The sequence below is a fragment of the Lethenteron reissneri genome, chromosome 10, assembly GCF_015708825.2.
Source record: "Lethenteron reissneri isolate LAM-NWPU_2019-01 chromosome 10, ASM1570882v1, whole genome shotgun sequence".
Classification (NCBI taxonomy): Eukaryota; Metazoa; Chordata; class Hyperoartia; order Petromyzontiformes; family Petromyzontidae; genus Lethenteron; species Lethenteron reissneri.
The window spans coordinates 3,585,360-3,612,762 of record NC_083788.1 but is presented as its reverse complement, the minus strand read 5'-3'; the positions used below and the strand labels follow the sequence as shown (position 1 = coordinate 3,612,762).

Genomic DNA, 27,403 nt, shown 5'->3' with positions numbered 1-27,403 from the left:
CTCCTGCATACTAGGCGAGGTAGTTAACATCTCCTAGCCACCGTGGTGATGATGATGATGAGAGAGAGAGACGCAAACTCCAAATATACAGCAGCAGGCGTCAGGGTCGGGATCGAACCCACGACCTCCTGCATACCAGGCGAGGTAGTTAACATCTCCTAGCCACCGCAATGATGATGAGAGAGAGAGACACGCAAACTCCAAATAGACAGCAGCAGGCGTCAGGGTCGGGATCGAACCCACGACCTCCTGCATACCAGGCGAGGTAGTTAACATCTCCTAGCCACCGTGATGATGATGATGAGAGAGAGAGACACGCAAGCTCCAAATGTACAGCAGCAGGCGTCAGGGTCGGGATCGAACCCACGACCTCCTACATACCAGGCGAGGTAGTTAACATCTCCACCAGGGCTCCCAATCCGACTGCCGCTACGCATCGAGTTCTACACCAAGCGCAGTGCGGACGGGGCCGGGTCACCCCGCGCTTGACAGCACGGTTCCCAGCCAAGGATAAATGCACCCTCCCCCACACCTCACCAGCTCGCAGTGACCAGCGTTGGTGAAGAAGTATGGTCAATCCCCCGACACACCTCACCAATGAATTCCACGGCACATAGGAACCTTCACCCATTAGTGGATTGACAACAACTGCTGCGATCGCATTTCATTCAACTTCATCTCGTGCCGACTTTGCGACGGTGCGGGTGCCGGCGCGAGCGACCGATTGCCCTCACCGGTTGGGCAGACCGGCTTGCGCGTCTTCGGCGCCAGCTGCTCGACGCTGCCAGACGCCACGGGGCCCTGCATGCCGTGCCTCGCTCCCATCGGGTCGTACTCCTTGCCGTCGTAGTTGGCGTCGAAGAACTTCTTGAACCACTGCACGAACTCAAAGTTGTCCTGGAACTTGCTCTTCACCAGCTTGTCCACCGGTATCACCTGGGGAGTGTGTGTGTGTGCGTGCGAGCGCAGCACAAAGATAACAACTATTAAAACTAGTTTTATTTTAGCAGGTAAGATCCACTGACCTTACCTGCATCAACAAGATGCACCAACTGTTCTCTTTTAGCCCCGCCCCCCCCCCCCTAACACGTTCCACTGATTGGCTACCACATTCAGATAAGCCCCTCCCCCTTCCCTCCCCCCTTAAACTTGTATTTAAGAGCTTGACTCTTGGAAACTTGCCTCACTTGAGACAGTAAATCTGGCTGTGACGGTCCCACCTGATGACGGAGACTTGCGTTGCCTCCGAAACGTCGTGATTTATTACTTAATTTCTATTATTATTTCAATTATATTTTTATTATTTTTTTTCCCTCCGTGACTTTACCGAAAAACCTAAGAGTATGAGGTCCACCGAGCTCCACAGCTCTTTTTCAGAAGCGACGTGGCCACAAATCATGGGGGCTCAACGAAGTGGCTTATCGCGTCGAAATTCTAAGCTCTCCGATCTTACATTGACATGCAAATTTCTCACTTTAACATCACTAGCCCCGCCGACTTCGCTTAAGAGTCTTGGGCTACACACCCGTTTCAAACCTTCAAAACAGCCTGCCTCAGCAGCTTCCCCACTTTTTTTTCTCCCGATGACGATTGCTTGCGTTGCGATCGAAACGTCGTAGTTTTTTGTTATTTTTATTATTTTCTTTGAACCCATCAACGTGACTTCAACCGAAAGACCCACGAATATGAATTCCTGCAGCCACGAAAGCTTCAAGTCAAGATTTGCATGATATTCATTCCAAATGTAGAGATGGAAAGTGGAGGACCCGGAGAAAACATGCAAACTACAAATAAACAGGCGTCAGGATCGGGATGGAACCCACGACCTCGTGGAATACTTGGCAAGGTAGCTATGAACGCTGGCACGGCACGAGAGCGAGGTGGTGTGTGGCGAGCACCACACCGGCCGCCTTCATCTCCCTCGTGGTTAATTCCTCCTCCCACGTTGAGGACTCGATTCTCCCACACTCTTGCCTCATCCACATCGGTCAACCGCCACACTGCAGGTCACAACAACACTCATCCACTCGCTCACAACACTATAGGCCCCAACCACACTCATCCACTCGCTCACTGCACTGCAGGTCACAACAACACTCATCCACTCGCTCACTGCACTGCAGGTCACAACAACACTCATTCACTCATCCACTCGCTCACTGCACTGCAGGTCACAACAACACTCATCCACTCATCCACACGCTCACTGCACTGCAGGTCACAACAACACTCATCCACTAATTCACTCGCTCACTACACTGCAGGTCACAACAACACTCATTCACTCATCCACTCGCTCACTGCACTGCAGGTCACAACAACACTCATCCACTAATTCACTCGCTCACTGCACTGCAGGTCACAACAACACTCATTCACTCATTCACTCGCTCACCACACTGCAGGTCACAACAACACTCATTCACTCATCCACTCGCTCACTACACTGCAGGTCACAACAACACTCATCCACTCATCCACTCGCTCACTGCACTGCAGGTCACAACAACACTCATTCACTCATCCACTCGCTCACTGCACTGCAGGTCACAACAACACTCATTCACTCGCTCACAACAACACTCATCCACCCACCCACTCATCCACTCGCTCACTGCACTGCAGGTCACAACAACACTCATTCACTCATCCACTCGCTCACTGCACTGCAGGTCACAACAACACTCATTCACTCATCCACTCGCTCACTGCACTGCAGGTCACAACAACACTCATCCACTAATTCACTCGCTCACTACACTGCAGGTCACAACAACACTCATTCACTCATCCACTCGCTCACTGCACTGCAGGTCACAACAACACTCATTCACTCATCCACTCGCTCACTGCACTGCAGGTCACAACAACACTCATTCACTCATTCACTCGCTCACCACACTGCAGGTCACAACAACACTCATTCACTCATCCACTCGCTCACTACACTGCAGGTCACAACAACACTCATCCACTCATCCACTCGCTCACTGCACTGCAGGTCACAACAACACTCATTCACTCATCCACTCGCTCACTGCACTGCAGGTCACAACAACACTCATCCACTCATCCACTCGCTCACTACACTGCAGGTCACAACAACACTCATCCACTCATCCACTCGCTCACTGCACTGCAGGTCACAACAACACTCATTCACTCATCCACTCGCTCACTGCACTGCAGGTCACAACAACACTCATTCACTCATCCACTCGCTCACTGCACTGCAGGTCACAACAACACTCATCCACTCGCTCACAACAACACTCATCCACCCACCCACTCATCCACTCACTCACTGCACTGCAGGTCACAACAACACTCATCCACTCATCCACTCGCTCACTGCACTGCAGGTCACAACAACACTCATTCACTCATCCACTCGCTCACTGCACTGCAGGTCACAACAACACTCATTCACTCATCCACTCGCTCACTGCACTGCAGGTCACAACAACACTCATTCACTCATCCACTCGCTCACTGCACTGCAGGTCACAACAACACTCATCCACTCGCTCACAACAACACTCATCCACCCACCCACTCATCCACTCGCTCACTGCACTGCAGGTCACAACAACACTCATCCACTCGCTCACTGCACTGCAGGTCACAACAACACTAATTCACTCATCCACTCGCTCACTGCACTGCAGGTCACAACAACACTCATTCACTCATCCACTCGCTCACTGCACTGCAGGTCACAACAACACTCATCCACTCATCCACTCGCTCACTGCACTGCAGGTCACAACAACACTCATCCACTCATCCACTCGCTCACTGCACTGCAGGTCACAACAACACTCATCCACTCATCCACTCGCTCACTGCACTGCAGGTCACAACAACACTCATCCACTCGCTCACTACACTGCAGGTCACAACAACACTCATCCACTCGCTCACTGCACTGCAGGTCACAACAACACTCATCCACTCGCTCACTGCACTGCAGGTCACAACAACACTCATCCACTCATCCACTCGCTCACTGCACTGCAGGTCACAACAACACTCATCCACTCATCCACTCGCTCACTGCACTGCAGGTCACAACAACACATTCACTCATCCACTCGCTCACTGCACTGCAGGTCACAACAACACTCATCCACTCATCCACTCGCTCACTGCACTGCAGGTCACAACACATTCACTCATCCACTCGCTCACTGCACTGCAGGTCACAACAACACATTCACTCATCCACTCGCTCACTGCACTGCAGGTCACAACAACACTCATTCACTCATCCACTCGCTCACTGCACTGCAGGTCACAACAACACTCATTCACTCATCCACTCGCTCACTACACTGCAGGTCACAACAACACTCATTCACTCATCCACTCGCTCACTACACTGCAGGTCACAACAACACTCATTCACTCATCCACTCGCTCACTACACTGCAGGTCACAACAACACTCATTCACTCATCCACTCGCTCACTGCACTGCAGGTCACAACAACACATTCACTCATCCACTCGCTCACTGCACTGTAGGTCACAACAACACTCATTCACTCATCCACTCGCTCACTGCACTGCAGGTCACAACAACACTCATTCACTCATCCACTCGCTCCCTACACTGCAGGTCACAACAACACTCATTCACTCATCCACTCGCTCACTGCACTGCAGGTCACAACAACACTCATCCACTCGCTCACTACACTGCAGGTCACAACAACACTCATTCACTCATCCACTCGCTCACTGCAGGTCACAACAACACTCATTCACTCATCCACTCGCTCACTGCACTGCAGGTCACAACAACACTCATTCACTCATCCACTCGCTCACTGCAGGTCACAACAACACTCATTCACTCATCCACTGCAGGTCACAACAACACTCATTCACTCATCCACTCGCTCACTGCAGGTCACAACAACACTCATTCACTCATCCACTCGCTCACTGCAGGTCACAACAACACTCATTCACTCATCCACTCGCTCACTGCACTGCAGGTCACAACAACACTCATTCACTCATCCACTCGCTCACTGCAGGTCACAACAACACTCATTCACTCATCCACTCGCTCACTGCAGGTCACAACAACACTCATTCACTCATCCACTCGCTCACTGCACTGCAGGTCACAACAACACTCATTCACTCATCCACTCGCTCACTGCACTGCAGGTCACAACAACACTCATTCACTCATCCACTCGCTCACTGCACTGCAGGTCACAACAACACTCATTCACTCATCCACTCGCTCACTACACTGCAGGTCACAACAACACTCATTCACTCATCCACTCGCTCCCTGCACTGCAGGTCACAACAACACTCAATCACTCATCCACCGAGCGACGAGCTCACCACACTCTAGGCCACAACAACACATTCACTCTTCGATTTAAAGCTTTCGTGACTGCAGGGATTCATCTTCTTGGTTCTTTCGGTAAAGTCACGTAGAATTGAAATAATGAAATAATAAAAATAAAACATAGTAAAATAATTATTTTATCTACGTGACTTTACCGATAATAATAATAAAAAGAAAACATAATAAAATAATTATTTTATTGTGTTTTTTTTTCTTATTTTCTTATTTCAATTCTACGTGACTTTACCGAAAGAACCAAGAAGATGACTCATTCACTCATCCACTCGCTCACCACACTGCAGGTCACAACAACAAACTTCCCCCCCCCCCCCACTTTGGAATTCTCTCCCTTGCGCTACCCACCCCGTCAAGCACGTCAAACTCGAACCTATCGCAAGTTTGACGACGGTGCTGTTGGTAGCTGGCCGCACGACGTCCTGGGCTCTCTGGGAACGTGCTCAGCAACGGTGTTTTTACAGAAAGGATCTTCTGGGTCACGGGAAACATGCCCTTACCTTGTCCACGCCCATCTTCTTGAAGGCGACTTGTAACAGCTTGAAGTTGTGCAGATATTCGTGCTCATGCTTGGCCTGGAACTTGGCCTTCTTGAGCAAGATGCAGCCGGGGAACAGCATGTCCATGAACTGGCAGTATGCCACACCTATACAAAGACAAAGACCCACCCCCCCCGTATAGCCTTAACAGACTGTCGGGGCAAGAGCTGTTAAGCGAGCACCTACGGAGGCTGGCACGACACACGAGGGGGTGGGTGGCAAAAAAGGTCCCATGATAAACGTTCATCGTACACAATACACGCAACACGATGTAGCATTATCACAACAGCACAAAACAAATGCACGTCCGTTAACTTATGGTAAGGAATATCTGGTGCACACACACAAACCCCCCACATAGCATGCATACAATGCACACATGACATCATATAGACAGCGCATCATTCTGCCGCAATTTGTCACTAAGTGGTGGTGACGTCACCATGGCGCGTGTGCCAGGCGCACTTTGAGGCCCCGTTAAGTGTCGATGGCTCGCTGGCAGGAGGTCACGGGACAGACCCAGGTGCAAGAGGCCAATCTTTACACCGCTGGTACCGGTCTTCGGCATGTCTACTCGGCTCGCATCAGCTCCATCTCTTCTCTCGCCCGTGTCATGCCTGTTTAGTCCTCTCTATCTGAGCAAACAGAAGCTACTTGGGCATGTGGTGGCTGGGCATGCGGGCTACATGACCCAGCCAAGGCAGCCCTTGCCTGGCGGAGGAACTCACCGATTGGGAATGTGTCCAGATCTTCCAAGGATTTGTGAGCACATACAACACACATGCCACTTCACGCGCTTCACGTATCGCGTAAACCCCCGCACGTACAACAATCTACACGTTCAAACATGCGACACGCACCGTGCAATGCACACACACCACACCGCATGTGTGACACCATTGACCTTACTGGCAGTTACTCCGACAAAACCTACCTCACAATAGAGAACACACAAAGCGTACACACAACAACGTTAGCTTTGCGTGGGCCAGAGGACAGATCTAAAGTGGTACAGGGGCATGGGTCTATTATATATGATGGCAGGTCTGGCGGGGTCAAGGGCAGGTCTCGTGGATGAGGGGGCAGATCTCGTAGGTCAGAGGGCATGTCTGTGGGGGCAAAGGGCAGGGCAGACAGGACAAGGACGAATACTCGTGGATGACATGGTTAGGTGGGGCAAGGGGTTCATCCGACACGGCAGGTCTGGCGGAGTTGGGGGGAGATGGGCGGATGGCAGAGGTCGCAAACAGGTTTAGATTCCTTACCCGTACCCGTACCCGGCTGCACCAGGGTCGCAAATGGGTACCCGTACCCGTACCCGGCCGGGTATGGGTACCCGTTCCCTACCCGTACCCTACAAGAAATGAGTGACAAACGGTTACTCATCAGTGACTCACGGCCTACCCGTACCCGGCCGCACCAGGGTCGCAAACGGCTACCCGTACCCGGCCGGGTACGGGTAGCCGGGTATCGGGTAGGGTACGGGTATCGGGTACCCGGTTGCGACCACTGGCGGATGGCCGGGTAGATGTGGCTGGTAAGACGTGGCTGGGCTGGTGAGGTAGAACTGTGAGGGCATGGGCAGGAGAGCGGTAGCGATGGGTGGCGGGGCAAGGCTTACCAGAGCAGAGCTGTTCGATCTTGCTGTATTGCAGCTGCAGTGTTTCGTTGATCCAGTTGATGATGTCGTGCCGGGAGAGGTTTTCTGTCGTCACAGACGTGGCGTGAACGTTGACGGCCATCGCAAACCTTCGCACGCACGACAACAGCAGCAGCGACAACAACCGCCGTTGAGCACTCAGTGGCGGCGACGTCACCACGGCCGCTTGTGCCACGCTCGGTGCACGTTGAGGTCATGTGCAGTGTCAAAGACTCGTTGCTGGCAAGTCGTCACAGAACAGACGCCACGATGGCGAGATGTTAACTACCTCGCTTGGTATCAAGGAGGTCGCGGGTTCGATCCAGACCCGGACGCCTGCTGTATATGTGGAGTCTGCATGTCTCTCTTCAAATGGGTTTTTTCTCCGGGTTCTCTAGTATTTTTCCCTCCACAATTAGAAACATCCATTTCGAGTATTGGCTGCTATAAATTTCCAAATAAGCCACTTCTTTGAGCTATCAATTGCAGTTCAGTGGGTCTTACCTGGTAAAATAAAATTAGTTTAGTTTTAGACCAAGAAGCCATGGGTTGACCGACTGAGATGAGTGGCAGATGCACCAACTATGCTCCCTATTGTGAAAACTGTGTTTTAGCCGCCCGGCGCTCCACTCGTTGTTGCGAGCGTCGCTCCTCTGCCCTCCATTGTTGCTGGAGGGTGAATGCTTCCAACACACACACACACCACACATTAATGCCAAGATGGAGCGAGAGGCAGAGGTCGCAAACGGGTTTTGATTCCGTACCCGTACCCGGCCGCACAAGGGTCGCAAACGGGTACCCGTACCCGGCCGGGTATCGGGTAGGGTACGGGTATCGGGTACCCGATTGTGACCTCTGGCGAGAGGTGTGGCAAGCATGATGCCCGGCCAGCTCTGGCTCCAGTGCTGATAATTATAATCACACAATGTAGCATGTATTAAGGTTGAGTCAACCTAGGGGAGGTCCAGGAGCAGTTCAGATACCTCTGGAATACAATGTCAGCTGTGACCAGGATTCGAACTCGGGTCACCGGGTTCGTGGCGTAGTGTGTTCATCACTTTACCACCGCTCCCCACAATACCCGCCACCCGCCACTGAGTGACGGTGATGTCACAACGGTGCTGGTGCCAGGCCAGGTGCACTTTGAGGCCACGTGAAGTGGCAAAGGCTGGCTGATAGGTAATGGGACAGACTCAGCAGGATGCCATGGGTTGACCGACTGAGATGACTGGCAGATGCACCCAGCTGTGCCCCCTACTGTGCCAACTTGCTGAATTTTAGCCGCCCAGCGCTCTGCTCGTTGTTGTGAGCGTCGCTCCTCTGCCCTCACTTATTGTTCGAGGGCACCTGCCTCCAACTGCCCAGTAACATCCTTCACGAAACGCGTACATGTATACATACACAGGCATACAAAGACGCGCCTGTTTTGCCCAACAGACTGCAAGGCTGTTCACAGTGTGAAGCAAGAAGGGGCCTCAAAATGCACCTTAGCCTGTCACAATTCAAGTGGTGATGTTACCATCACTTACTTGTGAAGGGCGACTGTTGTTGATAATAGTAACTGTAGTGGGGTGATGGTGGAGCGATGGTTCTGGGGGGTGCGGTGGTGGTGATGATAATAGTGAAGTTATCGGTCATGTTGGTGGTGGTGATGATCGTAATGCGGTGGTGATGATGATAATAGTGAAGCTATCAGTCATGTTGGTGGTGGTGATGATCGTAATGCGGTGGTGGTGATGATAATAGTGAAGCTATCGGTCATGTTGGTGGTGGTGATGATCGTAATGCGGTGGTGATGATGATAATAGTGAAGCTATCAGTCATGTTGGTGGTGGTGATGATCGTAATGCTGGCAGTGACGGTGGTTACGATGATGGAAATGAACATGGCGGTGACACCGGTGGTGATGATGGCGGCGGTGATGGTGATGCTAGCAGTCATGTTGACGGTCGGGAAGGTGAAGATGGTGGTGGTTATTGTGGCACTTATCCTGCAAAAGGTGGTAGTGGTGGCAATGATGGTGTTGATGTTGATGCTAGCAGTAACGTAAGTTGGCGTTGATGTTGAAGTGGTGATGGTAGTAATGATGCTCGGTAAGGTGGTGACAATGTTGATGATACTGTTGATGGTGACGGTGGTAAGGATGATGGTGGTGGCTGATGAAGACGCTGGTGTGATGATCACGGTGTTGGTGATGGCGGTGGTGATGTGGGGAGCGGTAGTGCAGCGGTTAGCACGCTGCGCTAAGAACCTGGCGAACCGAGTTTGATTTCCACTCAAGGCCAACACCAGTGACGATTATCTGAATCCGTCCTGGGCCTCTCCTAGGTATACTCAACCTCAAAATGAGTACCTGGGTCGATGCATAAACATCGCTACTGGGGAGATAAAGGTGGCCGGGCGTAATGCTTGCCACCAATCCCCCCCATGTGCCATGCCGGCCTTCACAGGTGCTCGCTAACAGCACTTGGGGTCGGCAAACCAAAAATAACAACGGCCATTTATTTCGAATTCGGTAACGAAAGAATTCCAATATTTCAAGAGCCGCTATGCATGCAATGTGGCGAATACGTCCTGACTCCCTGGTCTCAGCGATAGCGGGGATTTTTGTCTTGGCGATGACGGTGGTTGCGAGCGACCGCGAAGACGCCGATAAGAAACTGGGCGACCAAATGTGTACGTTCGCGGCCTAGGCAGGCGATGACCCGCATGGCGAGACACCGCGCACAGTAGAACCGACGGAATGCGTTCAGCGATGGCCCAGTTAACGGTGGCAACAGCTGCAGCTGCATTAAAGCATCGTCACCGAAGGCGAGCCTCACAGGAACAAACATTCTTACCAACGCACAGAGGGTACAGCCACCACTCGCACACATCCAGAAATACACAAAGATCCCCCCCCCCCCCCGTATAGCCTGTAACAAGACTGTAGGGGCAAGTGCTGTTAGCGAGCACCTACAAAGGCCAGCACGACACACGAGGGGGTGGGTGGCCAACACCACGCCCGACCGCCTTTGTCTCCCTAGTGGTGATGTTTAAACACCTTACCAGATACTCGTTTTTTTAGGCTGAGTTGACCTAAGGGACGGCCACGACCGGTTCGGATAATCGTCACCGGTGTTGTCCGTAAGCGGGAATCGAACTCGGGTAGTGGTAGCGTCACGTGCTAACCGCTACACCACCGCTCCCAAGTCACAGCCACGCACACATCTCAATACACTCTTTCACAGCCCAGTCCTGCACACACATTAACTATGGCGCAACACCATCTTTATACTTACAAAATGCATTCCCACACACCCACATCATCTACACATTTGTGCACACACCCACATATATACGCACTCAAACAAAGACAAAGATACCTCCGTATGGCCCGTGACAAACTGTTGGGGCAAGTGCTATCAGCTAGTAGCACCGATGAAGGCCGGCACGTCACACGAGGGGGTGGGTGGGTGGGTGGGCCAGCACCACGCTGGGCTGCTTTTTGTCTCCCGAGTGTCGATGTTTTTCAGCACCGCACCAGGTACCCCCATTCGCGGCGTGAGCGGGAATCGAAATTGTCCGCTGTTGTTGGTACGACTCCACTACCACTCCCCACTACACAATCTTACACACGCCCAATCAAACGTCCTTCTCTATGCAGTCTTATGCAGGTAAACTCTCACACGCTCACCAACTTCCACGTGGCACATTATTAAAAGCACATACGCAGGAACACCCTCACACATCGCCATCTGTATACACTTTGACACGTGCGCACGAAAAAAAAGACAAATATCCCCCATATATTTTTCGATTTAAAGCTTTCGTGACTGCAGGGATTCATCTTCTTGGTTCTTTCGGTAAAGTCACGTAGAAGGGAAGTAATAAAATAATAAAAATAAAACATAATAAAATAATTCTCCCGACGTTTCGGCCACAACGCAAGCAGCCACCTGAAGACGGCTGCTTGCGTTGTGGCCGAAACGTCGTGAGAATTGTATTTTATGTTTTATTTTTATTATTTTCCTTCTACGTGACTTTACCGAAAGAACCAAGAAGATCCCCCATATAGCCTGTAACAGACTGTTTGGGCAAGTGCTGTTAGCGAGCACCTATGAAGGCCGGCACAGAAACCACGCCCGCCTGCCTTTGTCTCCCCAGAGGCCCAGAACCGGTTCAGATAATCGTCGCTGGTGTTGGTGGCCGTGAGTGGGAACAGAATTCGGGTCGCCGGGTTCGTAGCGCAGCGCGTTAATCGCTACGCCACCTCTCCCCCATGCGCACACTCACTTGCACACAAGCACACTCGTAACCCACTCGGCACTTGAAGTTTTATACAAACTACTACAGCACTGTATTTTCTGTGTTGTATTGCAGTCACAACGGATGACTCAATCAAAAGGCTGCGAGTTAAATTCTTCACAGACCGGGTAAAATGTCGTTCTACTTTGTGTAAAGCCGTCGTGGCGATTTATAAGAGCACAGTGCTTGCGTCGACAGGAATGTGGAATTTACGCAGAGAGATGGGTTGATGGCCGATGGACAAAAATAATGATGGAGTGGCAGCCGAGGAATGGAATGCATTCGAGAGGACGTGCACGGGGGAGATGGAGCAATGGAATCAGCTGGTGCGCTACGTGTTGTTGTTATTATAACGAGAGGACGTGCACGGGGGGAGATGGAGCGATGGAATCAGCTGGTGCGCTACGTGTTGTTGTTGTTATAACGAGAGCACGTGCACGGGGAGAGATGGAGCGATGGAATCAGCTGGTGCGCTACGTCTTGTTGTTATTATAACGAGAGGACGTGCACGGGGGGAGATGGAGCAATGGAATCAGCTGGTGCGCTACGTGTTGTTGTTATTATAACGAGAGCACGTGCACGGGGAGAGATGGAGCGATGGAATCAGCTGGTGCGCTACGTCTTGTTGTTATTATAACGAGAGGACGTGCACGGGGGAGATGGAGCAATGGAATCAGCTGGTGCGCTACGCGTTGTTGTTGTTATAACACCGCAGGATCGTGACGGGTGGCGCGGAGGACACGGGGAGGCCTTCATCCAGCAGTGGATTGACAACGATGAGGATCACGGGAATGAAACCCAAATTAAACACTCAGAACCTCAGCAGTGACAACTGATAGCCAAACAAAGTGGGATATCACGTGGAAATGTATAGCAGCCAAATACTCTTAAACGCGTGATGTCGAGAAAAAATCCACGTGACCACAGAGAAAGACACGCAAACTACAAACATACAGCAGGCGTCGAGGTCGGGATGTAACCCACGACCTCCTGTAGACCAGGCGAGGGTGATAACATCTCGCCAACGTGGCAGCCCTGTGTTCTGACACAGCAATTGTGAACCCCCCCGAGTCACCTCCACACACAAACACTGCACATTCTTACACACACACAGACACACTTTCACATAAACAGGTCTCACATTTATCCTGGAGTCTGTTGGCTCTATTCAACCAAGATGCCCTACAGTATTTAACAGGCTGTCCGGGGCCAAGCGCTGTTTGCGAGCAACTAAGAGAGCCACAGCATGGCACGAGGTGTGTGGGCATCACCAGCCCTGACCGCCTTCGTCTCCCTCGCGGCGATGTTTCGATTGGGGCCAAGTTCGACCGAGGGGAGGCCCAGGACCGATTCAAATAATCGTCACATGTGTTGGCCGTGAGCGGGAATCGAACTCGGGTGGCCGGGTTCGAAGCGCAGCGTGATAACCGCTACACTACCGCTCCCCACATTCCCCAACACACACACAGACTTTCATATGAAAACGGGTCTTTTAGCCTGGAGAAACTGTTGGCTCGAAACACCAGTCTCTCACACACAATACAGCCGTCATTTACTGACGTCACGTGAGCATGTGCCAAGGCCTGTGCCACAAGGCCACGCAGTTATTGAAAAAAACAATCTCCTGTTATATAGCGTTTAAGCATGCTGTCTGGTGCAAGTGCTGTTGGCGCAAGCGGCTATTAAAGGCTGGCACTGAGCACAACGATAGTGGTTGTGTCGAGATGTGAACTCCCTCGCCTGGTATACAGGAACAATCTTAACTTAAAGCTTTCGTGACTGCAAGAATTCATATTCTTTGGGTCGTTCGGTAAAGTCACGTAGATCGGTTGAAAGAAAATAACAAAAAAAACTACGACGTTTCGATCACAACACAAGCGATCGAAACGTCGTAGTGCATTGTTATTTTATTTCAACCTATCTACGTGACTTTACCGAAAGACCCCATGGGTATGCAGGAAGTCGTGGGTTCGATGCCGACTGTGACGCCGACTGTATATTGGATCAGTCGCGTGGATTTTTCTCTGGGTCATCAGTTTTCATTGTTATTACCACACGCTTTTGATTAACTCACTATCTGTTGTATCCTCAAATCTTGTAACTTAATTTTTACCCACTTCACAATGTGGTATCGACTGCAAACTTGGTATACTTATGTCACTGATGACAATACTATATTCTATCATAAAAAAAAAAAATATTTGTAAACATTTTTCTTTCTATGTTATGTTTTGGCTTGGGTCTAATTGTCCACGCTCAACTCACGTTGGCTGTAAACCACCACGGCCCCTTACGTTGTGGCAAACTTCGGGGCCACTTCCTGGAGTCGTGGAGTTCTTCCATTACTAGTACGGTACATTTCATTAAAGCGTGTTTAAACATTTTTTTTAAATATTACTTATTTCCCCCCCCCCCCCGACACATTTATAATCAACATCACGCATTTAGAGTATTTTCTTGCTACACATTTCTACATCACAAATTTCGTTGCGTGATGATTCATGGCCAGGTTAAATTCTGAAAAAGAGCTATAGAGCTCAGAGGGCATTATCTGGTCAAATAAAAAAATGTTTAAAACCACGAGCTTCATTTAACCGTTCCACTTTGCACCGCCGATTCGCACGGTTGGCTACGTAAGGTACAAAGGAAGTTCAACATAAATAAATACATTTAAGGCCAAGTCGACCTAGGTCAGGGGTCGGGAACCTTTTTGACTGAGAGAGCCATAAAAGCCAAATATTTCTAAATATATTGCATTGAGAGCCTTATAGCATTTTTAACGTATAATAAATTAAATGTCTTACTTATAATGCGACTTCTGGTGCTGCATGGTTTTGCTGATGGCCTTGTAGTCTGGTTCGTACGTGGTGATGTTGAGCTTCGTGCAGGCGTTGAGGCCCCGTGACCCGTGAAATTTATCTTCAAAACTAATTTCTGTTTACTTTAAAATGACACGGTATTATTAAGCAAATATCACAAGTATTTTAAAATCAGTTCCAAACTGATTTTTTTGTTTATTTTTTTCAACTCAAAATTGTCTGGGAGCCATATGCCGTCACCGGAAGAGCCATATATGGCTCGCGAGCCATAGGTTCCCGACCGCTAACCTAGGTGGAGGGGGAAGGAACGCAAGGGCTCGTTGGACACATCACTCGCCAATGACGTTTGTCGTGGTCGGGAGTTGAACTCTGGCCGCTTGGTTTGTAGCGCAGTGCCGTTGACCGCCAGCACTCAAACCAATCTTGGATCTGGTTCAATATAGCGAAGTCAAATAATGAATTAAATAACTCGAGCGATTTCCTGCTCAGACAAGTGCAGGCAGCGCTCATTTCCTGCCCACAGGCCTGAGCCAGCGGTAGACATTCCACGTTCCCCTGGAAGGGGGCAAAGCCATCCACAGGAACAAACCACCGCTGTACTCGGCACAAAGCGGTACAAACAGCACTCACTTTATCCACCCTGGAGGAATGACGACAGGCTGACGTGCAACCTCCCAACTCAAAAAACAGGTCCACGCGTCTGTCAAAGTCCATCCACTGCTGGATGAAGGCCTGCACACACCGTCGCCATCCTCCACGTTGCACTGCTGCTACACTCCCATCTCATTGAACGGATCTCAGTGTGGTTATGGAATATGCCATGTCATAACCACTCTTGTCCATCGACCATGTGGGGGTGCCGCCGTGGTGAGACGTTAACTACCTCGTCTGTAAATTTCGATTTAAAGCTTTTGTGACTGCAGGGATTCATTTGATTGGTTCTTTCGGTAAAGTCACGTAGAAGGGAAGTAATAAAATAATAAAAATAAAACTTTAAATAATTCTCACGACGTTTCGGCCACAACGCAAGCAGCAGTCCTCAGGTGGAGAACAGGTCTGTCGAGAAGACAGAGTCTGGTTTACAGGTGGTGTGTTCGATCCCGATCCTGACGCCTGCTGTATATTTGGAGTTTGTGTGTCTTTCCCCATGGTGGGGTGTATTTTTCTCCGGATCCTCCAGTTTTTCATTCCACATTTTAAAAAAAACCTTGCGTTTAGAGTATTTGTCTGCAATAAAATTCCACATGATAAGCCACTACGTTGAGCTATCATTTGTGGCGAGGTCGCTTCTGAAAGAGAGCTACATTGCTCAGTGGGGATCTTTCCTGTTACAATAAAAAGTGTAATTAGTGTATTTGTGGTTAAAATTTCAACAATCCTACGATGGCCTCCAAAGGGCAATCCATAATGATGTACTAACAACAAAGTGGTACTGAGTTTATCGACCCATGAAGGGAAGATGGGCAAAGTCACAGACTGTCATCTCGACAGACGTGTTCTTCACCTGAGGACGGCTGCTTGCGTTGTGGCCGAAACGTTTTGAACGCACGACTTTCTGACTGCGAGGCAAGTACTACTCTCAACCATAGCACACCGCCCAGGAAGGTGCAGCAACCTCTTTTTGGTCAAAAACAAAATAAATAACGCATCCTTCCCATATTTGTCTCTGTCACGTAAAACAATAAAGTTGTGCTTTACACAACCCATCAGCCGGACGGTCTTCTGGGAGTGTGTCCTAGCAGCAGCATTGCCGCAGTACAATGCCTCTATGTTTAGTCAGTGAGCGCCTATTAAGGCAGTGCACGCACAGGTTACAGTCCGGCACATCGCTTGGGGTGGTGGGTGAAGCAACTCGTATGCCCAGGGGCTGCCTCGTGTTCGCGGTACAGTCGTTTGTGATTCAAAGGTGGTCACTCATTTTTGTGCCGAGTAAACCTAAGAGGCACCCAGGCACGGATTCAGATATCGCACGGTCAACGCGAGTCGAACCTGTGTCGTTCGCAGAGATCTTAGTGTAGGCTGCAAACTGCTTAGACACCCACGAATGCCCCACACACGCATCCGTGTGTGTGGTTACTGTAGGGCAACGGTAGTGTAGCTGTTAGCGCGCTGCACTACCAACCTGGCGAGCCGAGTTCGATTCCCGCTCACGACCAACCACCGGTGACTATTATCTGAACCGCTTGGCCTCCCTTAGGTCGATTCAGCCTCAAATGAGTACCTGGTGTGGGGTGTAAACATCACCACTGGGGAGACAAAGGCGGCCGGGCGTGGTGTCGGCCACCCCCTTGTGTGCCGTGCCAGCCTTCATAGGCGCTCACTAACATTACTTGCCCGAACAGTCTTTTAAGGCTATACGGGAGATCTTTGTCTTTGTAGTTACTGACCACTTTTATACACGGTTTACAACACCCACATATTTGTGAACGTGTGTGTAGAACACGTGTGTGTGTGTACACGTGGGAAATGTGTCAGCGTGAGATTGTGTATGTGTATGTTTGAGACCGTGTGTGTGTGTTGTTGTGTGTGGGGAGCGATAGTGTAGCGAGTTAGAGGCACTGCGCTACAAACTCGGCAACCCGAGTTCAACTCCCACTCACGGCCAACACCGGTGATGATTATCTGAACTGGTCCTCGGCCTCCCCTAGGTCGACTCCGCCTCAAATGAGGACCTGGTGTGGTGTGTAAACATCGCCAATGGGGAGACAAAAGTGGGCAGGCGTGGTGCTGGCCACCCACCCCCTCCGTGTGCGGGTTCTGATCTTCATAGGCGCTCGCTCTTGCCCCATCAGTCTGCTAAAGGCTACACGGGGGATCTTTGTTGTGTACTTGTGCAAGTAGTGTCAGGGTGAAAGAGGATGTGTGCGAGTGTGTGATCATTTCGTCAGCGTTACTTCACAATACTGGCCTAAAACACTAGGTTATACGTTTATACTGGTATGGTAGGAACCTCCTGGTTACACCAGCCCACAGGGGATTATTGTGTCCGTCGTGCAGGGGAGGGGCTTGGTGGGGAGGGTGGGGCTGGGTGGGGAGGGGCTGGGTGAGGGGTGGGAGGGGTGGGGCTGGGTGGGGGGGTGGGAGGGGTGGGGGGGTGGGAGGGGTGGGGCTGGGTGGGGGGCTGGTCACCCCGTTGTGCCCTTATAAAACACCAACCCACAGGGAATTATTGTATGCATCCGTCGTGTATCTAAAAATGGGAGGGATGGGGCTGGGTGGAGAGGGGAGGGTGGGGAGAGGCTGGGTGTGGAGGGTGGAGAGGGGCTGGGTGGGGAGAAGAGGGGGTGGGGAGGGGCTGGGGTGGGAGGGGTGGGGCTAAGTGGGAGGGGTGGGGCTGGGTGGGAAGGGGCTGGTCACCCCGTGGTGCCCTTATAAAACTCAACGCCGGCTTGTGCCCGCCCTCACAGTCGGGAATATTTGCGGAATACACCACGCCGCCGTTGACCCTGGCCATTGACCGAGCAACCCAACGTTCCTACCAGCTCCCTCCGCAGGAATGTGTTAGATTGACTCCGTGTGAGAGAGAGTCCGTCTGTGTGCGCGCCAGTACGTATGTCTGGGGAGGGTTAGTGTAGTGTTGTTAGTGTAGTGGGGTTAGTGTAGTCTTGTTAGTGTAGTGGGGTTAGTGTAGTGTTGTTAGTGTAATGGGGTTAGTGTAGTGTTGTTAGTGTAGTGGGGTTAGTGTAGTGTTGTTAGTGTAGTGGGGTTAGTGTAGTGGGGTTAGTGTAGTGGGGTTAGTGTAGTGGGGTTTGTGTAGTGGGGTTAGTGTAGTGTTGTTAGTGTAGTGGGGTTAGTGTAGTGTTGTTAGTGTGGTGTTGTTAGTGTGGTGGGGTTAGTGTAGTGTTGTTAGTGTAGTGTTGTTAGTGTAGTGGGGTTAGTGTAGTGTTGTTAGTGTAGTGTTGTTAGTGTGGTGGGGTTAGTGTAGTGTTGTTAGTGTAGTGTTGTTAGTGTAGTGTTGTTAGTGTAGTGTTGTTAGTGTAGTGTTGTTAGTGTAGTGTTGTTAGTGTAGCGTTGTTAGTGTAGTGTTGTTAGTGTAGTGTTGTTAGTGTAGTGGGGTTAGTGTAGTGTTGTTAGTGTAGTGTTGTTAGTGTGGTGGGGTTAGTGTAGTGTTGTTAGTGTAGTGTTGTTAGTGTAGTGGGGTTAGTGTAGTGGGGTTAGTGTAGTGTTGTTAGTGTAGTGTTGTTAGTGTGGTGGGGTTAGTGTAGTGTTGTTAGTGTAGTGTTGTTAGTGTGGTGGGGTTAGTGTAGTGTTGTTAGTGTAGTGTTGTTAGTGTAGTGGGGTTAGTGTAGTGGGGTTAGTGTAGTGGGGTTAGTGTAGTGGGGTTAGTGTAGTGGGGTTAGCGCACTGCACTACGAACCTGGTGACCCGAGTTCGATTCCCGCTCACGGCCAACACCAGTGACTGTTATCAGAACAACTCCTCGGCATCCTCACTCAGCATCAAATGAGTAGATTGCGCCACTAGGGATACAAAGGCGGCCGGGCGTGGTGTTGGCCACCTACCCCCTCGTGTGCCGTGCCGGCCAGGCTGTACGGGGGATCTTTGTCTTTGTGCGTACGCGTGACTAAGTGAATGTGTGATTGCGAGAATCAATGCATACGTGTGATTGAATGTGTGCGCAATAATAAGTGTGTAAATGAGCGTGAAAGTGAATATGTGCGATTGAATTATCGAGTTGGTGTGGAATTTAGGTTGGTAATGAAACACTCAATGTCACAATCACGTTTACACTCAGACGCTCACATTCACCCACACGTTCTCAAGCAAATCATCCATTCACTCACTTCCACACTCATATTTCACGCTTACACTCATTCTTTGACACGCACTCCAGACACACACGTGAAATAGCTCGTAAAAAAATGGTTGGAGTCTCTTAGAGACTCAAAATTCATACGAACTCACAATCACAATTATTGCGCACACACACAACCCACACGGTTATACTTCCACACACACACACCTGCACACTCTCTCACACACACAATTGCACTCGCACACACACACACACAGATGGACACTCCCTCACACAGACACAAATGGACACTCACACACACCCAGTTGTACTCTCACACACACAGTTGCGCACACACACACAGATGAACACTCCCTCACACACACACACAAATGGACACTCCCTCACACACACACAAATGGACACACACACAGTTGCACTCTCACACACACACAGTTGCGCACACACAGATGGACACACACACACAATTGCACTCTCTCTCACACACAGTTGCAATCACACACAGTTACACACTCACACCCGCAAACAGTTACACACACACTTGCACAGTCACACACTTGCACACACACACTGCACACTCACACACTCAAACAGTTACAGTTGCACACTCACACTCTCTACACACACACACTGCACACACCCACTGCACACACTTGCACACTGCACACACACTCTGCACACACACTCACATACTTGCACACACTTGCACACTCACACACAGACACACACTGGCACACCCTCACATACTTGCACACTCACACTTGCACACTCACACACACTCACACTTGCACACCCTCACATACTTGCACACTCACACTTGCACACTCACACACACTCACACTTGCACACCCTCACATACTTGCACACTCACACACACTGACACACACACACTTGCACACTCAGACCCAGGCGTGGCCCTCTTGCCATCTCGGGTTTCTGAGAAGCAGCAGCTGCTGCAGCCCTTTACTCGGTGTCTAACTCAGCTGCACAAACATCACGGGCTACTACTGCTGCTGCCCCTGACGCGCGTGTACACGGGCTAGGGTTGTACACTGGGTGGGTTGTACACGGGTTAAGGTTGTACACTGGGTGGGTTGTACACTGGGTGGATTGTACACGGGTTAAGGTTGTACACTGGGTGGGTTGTACACTGGGTGGGTTGTACACTGGTTAGTGTGGTACACTGGGTGGGTTGTACACTGGGTGGGTTGTACACGGGTTAGTGTGGTACACTGGGTGGGTTGTACACTGGGTGGGTTGTACACTGGGTGGGTTGTACACGGGTGGGTTGTACACTGGGTGGGTTGTACACGGGTTAGTGTGGTACACTGGGTGGGTTGTACACTGGGTGGGTTGTACACGGGTTAGTGTGGTACACTGGGTGGGTTGTACACTGGGTGGGTTGTACACGGGTTAGTGTGGTACACTGGGTGGGTTGTACACTGGGTGGGTTGTACACTGGTTAGTGTGGTACACTGGGTGGGTTGTACACGGGTTAAGGTTGTACACTGGGTGGGTTGTACACTGGTTAGTGTTGTACACTGGGTGGGTTGTACACTGGGTGGGTTGTACACGGGTTAAGGTTGTACACTGGGTGGGTTGTACACTGGTTAGTGTGGTACACTGGGTGGGTTGTACACGGGTTAAGGTTGTACACTGGGTGGGTTGTACACTGGTTAGTGTTGTACACTGGGTGGGTTGTACACTGGGTGGGTTGTACACGGGTTAAGGTTGTACACTGGGTGGGTTGTACACTGGTTAGTGTGGTACACTGGGTGGGTTGTACACTGGGTGGGTTGTACACGGGTTAAGGTTGTACACTGGGTGGGTTGTACACTGGTTAGTGTTGTACACGGATTAGGGTTGTACACGGATTAGGGTTGTACACGGATTAGGGTTGTACACGGATTAGGGTTGTACACTGGGTGGGTTGTACACTGGTTAGTGTTGTACACGGGCTAGGGTTGTACACGGATTAGGGTTGTACACGGATTAGGGTTGTCCAACTGGGTGGGTTGTACACGGGTTAGTGTGGTACACTGGGTGGGTTGTACACTGGTTAGTGTTGTACACGGGCTAGGGTTGTACACTGGTTAGTGTGGTACACTGGGTGGGTTGTACACGGGTTAAGGTTGTACACTGGGTGGGTTGTACACGGGTTAGTGTGGTACACTGGGTGGGTTGTACACTGGTTAGTGTGGTACACTGGGTGGGTTGTACACTGGTTAGTGTGGTACACTGGGTGGGTTGTACACTGGGTGGGTTGTACACTGGGTGGGTTGTACACGGGTTAGTGTGGTACACTGGTGGGTTGTACACTGGTTAGTGTTGTACACTGGTTAGTGTGGTACACTGGGTGGGTTGTACACAGATTATGATTGTACACATATTATGATTGTACACAGGGTGGGTTGTACACTGATTAGTGTTGTGCACAGGGTGGGTTGTACACTGATTATGACTGTGCACTGATTATGATTGTACACAGATTATGATTGTACACGGGTTAGTGCTGTACACGCATTATGGTTGCACTGTACGCAGATTACCCGCGCCTCGCACGCCGCACCACGACAGCTGTAAACGTGTTCTACTCACCAACGAAAATCGTCGTCGACCACGCGAATGACGATGAGGAACAAAAAGAAACCACGGCAATTAATAAAGAAAGTGACCGCGACGTCAATGGAGCACGCAGAGCAGGGCAGAGCGGGGCGGGCGGGCGGGCAGGGCGGGTGAGGGGGGGGTCTCCTGAGGGGAAAATCTTCGCCGGCGAATATTTTGACGGCGTTCGAAGGCGAAGTGGAGGAGGGGTAGGCGAGGCCGAGGCGCGGTTTGAAAGAGCAGGTAAAGTGACGGGGAAAGCGAGTGGTGGTTGTGATGGTGGTGGTGGTGATGGTGGAGGCCGAAGAAAAACCAGAGCGGAGCAGCGAGAGGAACCCGCCAAACCAACTGCGCGCGCCGATTGGTCCGCGACGGTCACGTGGTGCGGCAATCAGCGGTGGGGGGCGGGGCGGGTGGGGGTATGTGGGGGTGGGGCGTAGCGACCGGAAGTCTTAAGAAGGATTTTTTTTTTTAATCCGTCATTAAAAATTGTGGCCTTCTAATAATGTTTGAGAAATATACGTGTACATTTAGGTGCGCATTGCTTTGCACGTAAATAATTTGTGTTTTAAATTTCGTTTTGAAGTCGGCGGGGGGGGGGGAGGGCGAGCGGGGGCGGAAGTCGGAAGAGCGAAAATCTTGGGGGGTGGGGGGGGGTGAAATTTTTTTATTCGTTATTAAATTTGTGGCCTTAAAAGTTATATTTGTGAAGCATATACGCGTGTGTACATTCATGTCGGTATTCCTTTGCACGTAAAGAATTAGTTTATTTATTTAGTTTTGTAGTCGGTGGCGCGGGGGGGTCTTTAACTCTCGTGACGTCACATAGTCGCGCGCTGATTGGCTGATTCGGGCATGTGCACAGGCGGGTAGGCGTGACTGAAACCGGGTGGCCCTAATCGATAATAAGTATAACCCGTAAAAACAAAGTTTTTCACTCTAAATCCTTTATATGCGTGGCGGCTAGAGACCTCTCGTCCTCTGGCTTGAGATGGCTGCCACCTATGGGTCAGATGATTGTCTGCCACCATTAAGCAATTGGTAATTCAATATTTAATTTGTTTTCCCTAAACAGTGTCAAATTTTGGAAAAAAAATTTCACGAACATTAATTGTCTCGCACAACGAGTCTGTGTGCAAAATTTCAGCTCGATTGGATCACGGGAAGTGGGTTAAAAAACGACCGAAAGATTTGCACGGTCGTAAGCAAGCAAGCACGCAAGCAAGCAAGCGAACTTAATATAAAGGATTTAAAAATGGCATCGATTCTAGTCCGATTAATCAACGATTCTGTTCCAATTGTCGTCTGGTCGTGCCGCGCAGTCGATCTGTTTAACATAATCACAATTTTTGTGTTCGGGGCCGTCCATAAATGACGTCACGCACCTAGGGGTGGGGGGGGGGGTCAGACATTTGTGACGATGTGTGACGAGGGGGGGTGAGAAATGTGACGTCACATCAAAGTGCACAACTTTAAATAAATACAGACAACACGTTCTACATAGTTAAATAGATTTTTTGATAAATGTTTTCCCCTACAACATCAGAGTGCAGCGCCACATTAAATACGCACTACAATCACAATAGTTTAAAGCGATTAGAAGCATGTTTTATTTGAGGGGGGGGGGGGTAGAGCTTTGTGACGTCATATTTGAGGGGGGGGTCTGACTTTGTGACGCCGTGTGACGAGGGGCGGGGGGGGTAAAAAATCGTCCCAAATCGCGTGACGTCATTTATGGATGCCCCCTAAGTGGATGGACAACAGCCGATCAACATCAAACTCCGCTCACTATTGTAAAGATATTGCAACTACTGCACTGTAGAGCCGATCACGTGGATTTCGGATTAACCGGAGCGACATGTCCGTCCGGTTCAAGCACGTGACTTGCAATGAACATTTCCAAGTTTAACAATGTGAAACTGTTTTAGATTGTTAATTTGGGCTTAAGGGAAAATCCACGCGTTAACACATTCCTGCTGCGGAGGGAGCTGGTAGGAACGTCGGGTTGCTCGGTCAATGGCCTGCAGGGTCAACGGCGGCGTGGTGTATTCCGCAAATATGCCCGACTGTGAGGGCGGGCACAAGCCGGCGTGAGTAGGTGAAACGTTCCTTCGGAGTGGGCAGGTAGGAACTTGTCTTCTTGGTTCTTTCGGTAAAGTCACGTAGAAGGGAAGTGATAGAATAATAAAAGAAAACATAATAAAATCAAATAATTCTCACGACGTTTCGGCTACAACGCAAGCAGCCGTCTTCAGGTGACGTCATATTTGAGTGGTGGTCTGACTTCACCTGAAGACGGCTGCTTGCGTTGTAGCCGAAACGTCGTGAGAATTATTTGATTTTATTATGTTTTATTTTTATTATTTTATTATTTCCCTTCTACGTGACTTGACCGAAAGAACCAAGAAGATGAATCCCTGCAGTCACGAAAGAAGCTTTAAATCGAAACATAAAAATGTTTTATTTTTATTATTTTATTATTTCCCTTCTACGTGACTTTACCGAAAGAACCAAGAAGATGAATCCCTGCAGTCACGAAAGCTTTAAATCGAAAGGTAGGAACTTGGTTGGACAGCGTGGCGTTCAGGAAGAGGGGGGGGGGGCAGTTGGATGAGTGGGCGTGTTTACCCTTCCCCCCCCACCCTCCCCGACATCGTCAACCAATCGCGGCGTTGCTCGGTGTTCGGTGGGGAGGGGATTGCATGAGTGGGCGTGTTCACACCCCACCTCTACCAGTGGCCGCCCCGCTCGGCGTTTGGGGGGTGGGGGGGAAGTTGGATGATTGGGCGTGTTTACCTTCCCCCCACCCTCCCTCCTCGACATCCTCAACCAATCGTGACCCTGCTCGGCGGTCGGTGGGGGGGGGGTGAATGGGTGGGCTGCATTCTGATGCACGACAGACAAATAATCCCTGGTGGGCAGTGTGGAACCTGTTGCTCCTATCTTCGTTGAGTTTTATAAGGGTGAGCAGCCCCTCCTCACCCAGCCCCACCCCTTCTACCCCCACCCAGCCCCACCCTCCCCACCCAGCCCCTCCACACCCAGCCCCACCCTCCCCACCCAGCCCCTCCCCACCCTCCCCATCCAGCCCCTCCCCATCCAGCTCCTCCCCACCCAGCCCCTCCCCACCCTCCCCACCCAGCCCCTCCCCACCCACCCCTCCCAGCCCCTCCCCACCCTCCCCTCCCAGCCCCTCCCCACCCTCCCCTCCCAGCCCCTACCCACCCTCCCCACCCAGCCCCTCCCCACCTTCCCCTCCCAGCCTCTCCCCACCCTCCCCTCCCAGCCCCTCCCCACCCAGCCCCTCCTCACCCAGCCCCACCCTCCCCATCCAGCCCCTCCCCACCCTCCCCACCCAGCCCCTCCCCACCCAGCCCCTCCCCACCCAGCCCCTCCCCACGCAGCCCCACCCTCCCCACCCAGCCCCTCCCCACGCAGCCCCACCCTTCCCACCCAGCCCCTCCCCACCCTCCCCTCCCAACCAAGCCCCTCCCTCCCCACCCTCCTCTCTCCACCCAGCCCCTCCCCACCCTCCCCTCTCCACCCAGCCCCTCCCCACCCTCCCCTCCCATATTTGCACGACGGACAGAGTAATCCCCCGTGGGCTGGTGTCACCAGGAGGTGACTACCAGTATTGATTTACGTCAAAATCTCAGGTGCGCAGTTCATCCGCAAATGGGATGGACCGCTCTGGGGTAATCGAAATAAAATAACTGCGTCGTCACGTGACAAATCTAAAGTAGTGCACAAACATAAGCCGGGTAGGGCAGATTAGCCCGATAACAAATTGAAGCTACAAAAACACGAAACATATGTGGGGTGACTTGTATTAATATGTAAACAAACAAAAGTAACGTGTTACTTTTTGGTTCTTTCGGTAAAGTCACGTAGAAAGAGAAAAGAATAAATAAATAAAGCATATTCCTTTTTATTTTATCTCTCTACGTGACTTTACCGAAGGAACAAAAGAGCAACACGTTCCTTTGTCTGTTTACATATTAATACAAGTCACCCAACATGTGTTTCATGTATTTGTTGCTTAATTTTGTTATCGGGCTAAAAGAGAAAATAAAAAAATAATAATATTCATTTCTATTTTCTCTCTCTACGTGACTTTACCGAAAGAACCAAAGAGTAATTCCTGCAGTCACGAAAGCTCCAAATTAACTTTAAAGGCATGTGTGTCAAATGAAATTCGAAAACTCTAAACAGCATTGCAGCCCTCCGCAATAGAAACTGGCCCCCAAAAAACTGGACAGCACAGAACTACTTCTGAGGTCCCTTCAACGGATGTCTGGTGCGCACAGCAGTGGACCCTGGTCTCATGATCCGGGCTTCACACAGAACAGGACCCCAAGGCGCTGCTGTTTGCTTGTGGCTAGAAGATGTTGTGGCTAGGAGATGTTAACTCCCTCGATTGGTATACAGGAGGTCGTGGGTTTGATCGCGACCCTGACGCCTGCTGTGTATTTGGAGTTTGCGTGTCACTCCCTCTCTCATCATCATCACGGTGGCTAGGAGATGTTAACTCCCTCGCCTGGTATACAGGAGGTCGTGGGTTCGATCTCGACCATGACTCCTGCTGTATATTTGAAATTGCGTGTCTCTCTCACATCATCATCATCATCACGGTGGCTAGGAGATGTTAACACCCTCGCCCGGTATACAGGAGGACGTGGTTCAATCCCGACCCTGGCGCCTGCTGCTGTAGATTTCGAGTTTGCGTGTCTCTCTCTCATCATCATCACGGTGGCTAGGAGATGTTAACTGCCTCGCCTGGTATACAGGAGGTCGTGGGTTCGATCGCGACCCTGACGCCTGCTGTATATTTGGAGTTTGCGTGTCTTTCTCACATCATCATCATCAGGGTGGCTAGGAGATGTTAACTACCTCGCCTGGTCTACAGGAGGTCGTGGGTTCGATCGCGACCCTGACGCCTGTTGCTGTATGTTTGTTCGTGTGGATTTTTCTCCGGGTCCTCCAGTTTTGTCCCTGCATATTTACAATCAACATGCGTTTAGAGAATTTGGGCTGATATACATTTCAACATGACAAGCAACTTTGTCGAGCTATCATAACTGGCAAGGTCGCTTCTGAACAAGTAAACCCGTAAAAACAAAGTTTTTCACTATAAATCCTTTATATGCGTGGCGGCTAGAGTCCTCTCGTCCTCTGGCTTGAGATGGCTGCCACCTATGGGTCAGATGATTGTCTGCCAGCATTAAGCATATTGGTAATTAAATATTTAATTAGTTTTCCCTAAACAGTGTAAAATGTTGGATTTTTTTTTCACGAAAATTAATTGTCACACACAACGAGTCTGTGTGGAAAATGTCAGCTCGATTGGATCACGGGAAGTGGGTTAAAAAAC

The 27,403-nt window shown here is 50.6% G+C and overlaps 1 protein-coding gene across 1 annotated transcript in view; it reads right to left on the bottom strand.

The window, feature by feature from the left end:
• LOC133340523 (microtubule-associated protein RP/EB family member 1-like) overlaps window positions 1–22,383 on the bottom strand; it is a 30,390-nt gene extending 8,007 nt beyond the window's left edge. Inside the window, exons 1-4 of the mRNA XM_061548822.1 lie at window positions 22,027–22,383; window positions 7,549–7,676; window positions 5,889–6,034; window positions 735–936 (exon numbers count right to left, since the gene is read on the bottom strand). Coding sequence (XP_061404806.1) covers window positions 735–936; window positions 5,889–6,034; window positions 7,549–7,669 — 469 coding nt within the window. The 5' untranslated portion in view covers window positions 7,670–7,676; window positions 22,027–22,383. The remainder of the gene's footprint in view (window positions 1–734; window positions 937–5,888; window positions 6,035–7,548; window positions 7,677–22,026) is intronic.
• Window positions 22,384–27,403: the final 5,020 nt, after the last annotated feature.